This window comes from Montipora capricornis, chromosome 6, assembly GCF_036669925.1.
Source record: "Montipora capricornis isolate CH-2021 chromosome 6, ASM3666992v2, whole genome shotgun sequence".
NCBI lineage: Eukaryota > Metazoa > Cnidaria > Anthozoa > Scleractinia > Acroporidae > Montipora > Montipora capricornis.
The window spans coordinates 28,045,391-28,052,890 of NC_090888.1; the positions used below are offsets into that span (position 1 = coordinate 28,045,391).

The 7,500-nt window shown below is 39.9% G+C and overlaps 1 protein-coding gene across 1 annotated transcript in view; it reads left to right on the plus strand.

The window, feature by feature from the left end:
- The window catches only part of LOC138053544 (putative leucine-rich repeat-containing protein DDB_G0281931), a 14,731-nt gene that overhangs the window by 2,303 nt on the left and 4,928 nt on the right, over positions 1–7,500 (plus strand). The window contains exon 4 of the mRNA XM_068900169.1: positions 3,457–3,653. Coding sequence (XP_068756270.1) covers positions 3,457–3,653 — 197 coding nt within the window. The remainder of the gene's footprint in view (positions 1–3,456; positions 3,654–7,500) is intronic.

A 7,500-nucleotide genomic window follows, 5' to 3' on the forward strand; every position in this document is an offset into this window, starting at 1 on the left:
ATTTCACGACCGTTTCCATGGGTTTATTTTCGCTTAGAACTTTGCATGGAGGCAAGATTGGCACCATCAAATTTAAGGAAGGCTGCACCGTCCACATGTGAGTTAATTCAAGTTAATTCACCCCTAGGCCAGACTGTGTATATTTCAGTTAATCTTATTCTAAAGATGCATAGAATGACCGATTTTCAAACCACTTTATCATGGTCACAGTGCTTAATTTCGCACAGACAAATATATGCGGCTGGGAGAAAAGCTAGCTTAATGAAAGATTACATTGACAACCTACAGCGAGAGAAATTTAATGACAACTGCCTGATTGCAGAAACCGAGCCCTTTAAGTGGACTGTAACACAAGGCTTGCAAATTTGTTGTGACAAAATTGTCGAAAATAATCCACGTCCATCATCCTTCCTCACTTGAAGAGAAATGTACCAAATAACAATGATTAATTTGATCTTCTGATAAGATACCTTTAAGGCAATAAATTGAGTACTGGAGTTTTTCCGCTGTGTAGGAAACAGAATTGCTGGACATTATCGAGGGTAGCCCTCCGATGTAACTAGGAACTTACGTGGACTTAGTCCTTTCTTGAAAACAGTTTCATATCATTCCACAGATTAAACACTTTTTTTAAGTGCCAAAAAAGGAACTGTGCACGGGATCTATATTGAAAACACTATAATAACAAAAAAACAATCAAGATCGAGTAAGGCGCTTTAGTGGCTGATACCACTGTTCTGCCCAATCAAATAGCACTCGGCTTTCATTTTGCATGGAGACATTTTAATACATGCATTGGTCGACTCGGAGGTAATCTTCATTGGTACGAGGGTCCATGAATTGCTTTCAAATCCAGAATAGTCTTTCTTTTCTCCAAAAACACCCGGTCATTTCTTAAGGCGGCGAGAACAACCACGATAGGCTTTATAATGACCCTTAATCTCACAGATCTTTCTTTTAGCAGGAATATATGGTGTAATACTCATCTCTGCAGACCGGAATGGTAGTCCCAGTCTACTCAGACAGTACCGTAATTCCACCCATTTTACAGGAATTTTAGTTCATCAACGGGAGGCTCCAAACTTGGTCATGTCTTTGGGTTCTCGATCAAGTGAGGAACAATACCCGTGACAATAATATTTCAGTTTCTTAATTCCTTTGCAGCTCTCGGCAAATTTAACAATGCGAAGTAAAACAATCCAATGGAATAATCCTTCCTATGTTTCAAGTGTTGAAAGAAATCAATGTTTAAGATGAAGCCATAACGTCTTGCTTTGTCCAGAAATGACGTTTCATTGACAACTTGGAATTATTTCCACAAGTTGTTATCTTCCACGTTACCAAGGAAACTTTTCTCTCCGTCGTTTTCTCCATAACTCACATCTCAGGGCAAAGTTTTTCCGAACTAGACATTTTTCAAATTATTCCATTCTGCTATTGGTACAGTAGAAGTTTGCTACCAAGGTGGTATTGGGCAAACCCGCTAGACACACCAGGCCTATGACACAACACGTGTAACTGCACACAACATGAGAGAGAGTCATTTACAAATACAAATTCTAAGTGGTCATTGAGGAAATTGGAGATCAACGCCAGTGTTTCGCAAGTGATGCTTTAATTAAAATGAGAAGTTTTGTAGGAGCAATGTAGACTTTATCGAAAGTTTCACTATTGTCCATTGAGAGAACATCCGCTAATCCACTCGATTTAAGGTAATTCCCTTGAAATTGATCTACTATCAAACTTTTTTGGAAACTTGGCATAATTAACATTCATGATTACATAAGCAGTATTGCTTCAGTTACGCCGTTTTTGATTCCCTGGTTGTGGGAATAGCGCACTTTTTGGGACAGTTCCGTGGTTAGCTTGAAGTCCTCGCCCTGGGTAAAATACAACCAGTACGGAACTGTTTTCCAAAAAAAATTCATGATCTGCTATCAAACTTTTTTTCTTCTTCAAATATTTTCTTTATTAGACTGTTCTTAGCAAATACCTGAAAAAAAAAAAATCGGGGGTCACCGTGCTCGTTTGAGAGAAAAGGAGCATTTATTTCGCTATCGGGTTTAGTTTGAGCAAAATCTCTTATGTTTTGTATGCGCACGTGCTCATGTGCGCGCGCTAATGACGCGAAAATCGTGCGCAGTAGGGATGCGCAATGCAGTACTAAGGAATTACCTTAATTTTCCGATAATGTTTCGTCAATTTGGATATTGTTAGCACCAATTATGTCACATAGGACAGGTCAAAGCGAAAGCCGTACTGTAGGATTGAGACGGAATCATTGGCCGCCACGTGATTAATGAAATGACTTAGGACAGTATGTGTTCTACGTTTACATAATACGCCATGCTATGCATGTAAGACATGATTATCAGACAGATATTCCTTGATTTTATACATATGGTCAATTGCATCTCCTAACATCAAATCTTCGGCCGTTCCTTCTTTGCTGACGGTTTATACATGGAACAGTTACACGCTTCAGCTCTTGGCACCGCTTAATTTTTAATTGTAGGAGTTATGCACAGCAGATATGTTCTTGAATTGGTGACTTTGAGCGAAATACGACGAAGAGCATCGATATACTCGGTGATAAGAAAGATACACCTTTTGTATCAGTCACTTGCTCTAGGTATTCATCTTAAAATTTCCCAAGGTCATGATCACTCATTCTCGGATGGATATTTAGTTATTTGTAATTAATTAATTATTTATTTTTCATTTGTTCCTCCAATCCCTAAATAGTACATAATTAAGCAGATACAGGTTTTAAAAAGAAAAATAAATAAATAAATAAAAATAAATAAATAAATAAACAAACAATACAAATAACAACAACTTTAAGTTAAATTATTTTAAATCAAATATGAAGATTGGCAGAGATGATAGTGACAAATCCAGGTACGTTAACGATAAGATGCAGGTAATATTAGTTTTGTGACGTGCTGAGTGCACTGGCAAGAGTTTGCACATTGTTGCCTGGTTAGAGACAACGAGAGGAATATAGGATAAATTAATGTCCCCGTAGTTGAAATCGTATAATTTTTAGTGATTTGCCAGGACCAAGACGAATTAAATGAAACCTCATGAAGGCTGAAAGGAGGTTTGTTAACAAGGTCCGAGAATTTCATGACTTAGGCGCAAAGGGTAAAGTGCAAAAAACAGATCCACGAGAAAAGGTACCTGAATTACTGTGAAACCACGTCCAAGTGCATTTTAAAGTATAAAACTTGAGTTGATAAATTCAACAGAGTTTAGCAGGTGCTTTACAACAACGCATTCTACGTCATTTCTATTTTGGCAAGTCCAAGAATATAAATGTTGTGTACTGTCCAAAATGGCGGTGATACTAGGTTTTGATATAAAAGGTACAGGTTTCCTGGAATAAGGTAACCTAAAGAGTTGTATTGATTCGTCAAAAATTATCGCCTCATGATCATCTATTTTGAATTTCAGGGGTGTAGAGAAAGATGATTCCGAATTCATAGACATCTCATATGCAGATGATGAAGTGCTAGATTCGCTGCGCGAGGTGTTTCTTCAGACTGGATTTGCCAATCAGTATAATAGCCACTTCAGGCTCCTTCCATGTCCACCTGAGACATTTGTTAACATCTCTGACACCAGTCCTAGGTGTACAGACTGCCCAGCTGGTAAGCTGAGATAAGTACCACGAATTGATTAAATCAGCTTGTTAGCCTAATTTCATCCTGGTTAGTGACTACGTCCAATAAGCTTTGAAAAATCAACTTGATTTTTCAAAGGTTATTGGTATGATACCAATACTGGTTTAAAGCGCGAGTATTGCGTCTTAAATGTATGAATTTAATATTAAATTGTGTGGAAGCTCCCAGACATGAAGTTATCAATGAGCGTGTCCAAACACACAGTCAAGACATTAAAATTCGCTTGATTTAATGGCGGGTACATTACTGATTTATAATGAACGACCAATTATTATTCCCATTCTCATTCTCATTATTCCTCAGTGACTCAGGTCTGATCTTATTCCAGTACCGTTTGTGTGTGCAGTGGGTTACTGTAACCTTCGGTTTGGTCATAAGTTTAAAAAGCCATCAATTGATCCACACTATCCTGATGAGCTCTTCTTCCCTGTTCCGAAGTAGCAGACCTTTTGTAGAATCTCTGCATGGCAGTTCACTCCAATCATATTTATTCACTTGTCCAAATCATCACTCACGGTCCCAATGCACATTATATTCACCCTGTATAATTGCTTTACCGGTAATTATGATTATGATAATGCTTATTGAACAATTTCACTGTAATTACTGGTCCTCTCCTGGCATCTAAGCTTCCAGTCGGGCTATTTCCCATAGCTTATGACAAGTCAGCTTCCAGTACTTTCCTTTCACTTCTCGCTCTTCCACGCAGTGCAACGGTTTGCAAAAGTACTGCAGAGATCCTGACGTATATCTAGTTCTGACAAGTTCCCTGCCAGTATACTTGGCACCGTTCCTAGAGCGCGTTCAATAGCAGAGATGACCTTCGTTTGTTCTCAATTCTCTTCCAAGACATTATTTGGTGATCTTCCCTTCCTCTTTTCCCCCCACACGCCAATCGTGAACAACGCCGATGTCTATAAGTCAGACCTCCTTTTTAGCGTGTTCTAATACAGTGATGTCAGGCCGTCGGTGCTCAATAACATCGTTTGTCTGGATTTTAGAATCTCAGGTACTTTTCGCGTAGTCTGTCTCAGTCTACTACAAATTGCACCTTATGATCATATCACCGCTCAGCAGAGGGGATGTTATACTGTTTAGACAAGCTCCAGTTCACTGCCTCTGCAACTTTATCATATATTTACTTGGACGGGCGGTGCACTAAAGATGGTGTAAAAAATGTAATACCCCTCGGGCAGAGCGATAGTATGATCATAAAGTGCAAGGTGCAGTAGAGACATACGTCTCGAAACGTCTGAGGGATTTTAACATCCAGGCAGACCATGCTATTGAGCACCGTCGGCCTTACTACTCCTTCACCCTCTATCACATTTCCCACATTTGAAATTTTTGTTTTCTGTTTTCAACAGAGTATTTCGTCCACCAAAATTTCGGCATTCGATTGTGTACTAAAAAGAGATCTTTTTGCCGCTTTTTGGCGTCTTTCTTTATGACTTACGATGTTGCCAAACGACTTTTTTTTTTCGGGGCCGTTATTTCCCTGGAACGGTCCCTTCCAGAAAAGGGAGAACAAATTGTTCCCCTTTTTTGTGTTCCTTTTGATGACTGAATAGGAACGTCACTGGTCATTTATTGCTAACAGGGGAACCAATTGTTCCGAGCTCCGCATACCAAGATGAACAAAGTGGTCCTTGATGGATGATTTGGGAACTATTGTTCCTCAACAGATTGGTCAGTTCCGGTGTTCAAGTTTGGGATGCGACAAACGAACGTGCTCTTCTAAATGCATCCAGTTATTCTCGCTAAAAAATAAGCAAATCAAACAAGAATGAGTAGTTTAATATCGATGGCGCATTGCCTAAACCTAACCGTCCTCGTCTAGAAAAACTGAAGCCGATGCCGACAGTTTGTATAACTGCCCGATTCGATTGTGCAAATATGAGAGATTTCAAAGCCAACGCGTATTTAGGAAACACGTCAACAACAAGCAACGTTGGTTCTTTTACTTCGACGAAAAACCCTTGGTAGATTCGAAAGCTGCCGCAAACTCTTCAAAAGTACCAACAAAACCGTCCGCGTCAAGTACAAATGGCGATCGTCTGTGCACTCAAACCCGGCGCTAGATTAATGCTTTCCTTTGTCACCTTTCGGTCAAATTGGCACGCAATTTGTAACTTGGCTGACTGGAAGTGGCGGTGGTACAAGAAGAATCCTCAAAGGTCAGCAGATTGTCCATGCATGAATGCTTGAAATTTCAAAAGTTTCGAAGTCATGGATTTTAGCCTGTGCTCTCCGAGCCTGTTGTTTAAGTTTATTGTCTATTTACAGAAGGAGTGCAAGCTTGGACATGACAGGAGATTGGGTCATATAGTCGCCATTTCGGAGTTGATCGACTTCAGAAAGGTCAATGGTGCATCGAATGGAGTTTTTAGAAAATTATCTGCCAAGGAATTGTACATCAAAAAAATTGCGCAAGACAGTCGCAAAGGTGATCTGAGATTGCAATGGACGCAAGATCTCCATGTAGAAACATTAGATACCTCGGGTCACTGGGCAACCATGGAAAAGCTGATAAAAGTCATGTCACTTGACTTGCCTTACTACGAAGAAACCGTGCAAACCTGCCAAAATGACCCCGGCCAAGTGAATCCCTCCGACCGGACATTTGCATCGGGACCGATGACTTATCAGCACCTTACTGTAGGCATGTCCAATGAAGCAAAGGAAAACGGGGATTACTCTTTCTTTTCCCTCCAAAATTTTGCATATTCTCTGTTTTTATTTTCTCTTGGGGCCATTTCGTTCGAAGATGGATGCAGAATATATTTTATGTCTCGACCAGCTATAATCTCAATTGCTGTCGACGAGGGGCCACTGGACTCGGTCGCCATCCTCCTTTGGGCTAAAACAATGCAGTCCATTGCGTGTTCTCTTAACCACTTGTTCGCCTTCGAGCGCTGTGCCCTCAGATTTAGCCCTTTCAAAGCATTTCCCAGTCGCCGCCATTTTTTCAACCGCAAAGTTTGCTGGGAGATTATGACATCAATGCATGAGATTATGACATCATTACACTGTTTGGACCTAGCTGAGAAGCGTTGCGAAGATCCGTTGAAGGAAGGTCAACATGCCGCATTGCGTTGCTGTCCATTGTAACAAGCAGTCTAAAAACAAAATGTGATGATCTTCACATTTCGATTCACTGAGTGAAGTGGTTGGCTGCCATTTGAAGAAAATTGCATAATTTAACACAGTAGAACCACGGTAACTCGAATTCTGAAGGGAAACGAAAAACTGTTCCAATTAGCGGGGTTTCGAGTTATCGGGGTCGATTAAAATATTCAATTTTCCAGGACCCGGTTCCTGAAATGTGTAATAACTCTATAACAGGGATAAATGTCCCTTATTCCGGCACATTTATCCCTGGAATATTACACTTTTCAGGAAACGGCCCCAGGTTAATAATTAGTAGTTTATTGATTTTTAGCACTTCGGTATACAGTACAGTGCAAATTAGACTTATTTCACGAGAAACTAACACATTTTGTAACAACTGCAAGGAATATGCATTCTTACGACAATGCAATATTGAATGTTTATTTAATACACTCAATTTATGTTTCCTTTTGCGTCGGGGTGGTTCTATTACTCGTAAAGTTCTTATTGCTTAGGCACAAAAAATGAATGCAGTCTGCTGTCGAAGGGAGCTCCTGAAGATTCTTTCTGCTAATGCCTGAAATTCGACTTATCGGGGTCAATTTTGATCAAGGGAAACGAAATTGAGTTCGCGTTAGCGGGGTTTTCGAGTTATCCGAGTTCGAGTTAACCGAGTAAAAATGACTGAAAAGTTGGGTCAACT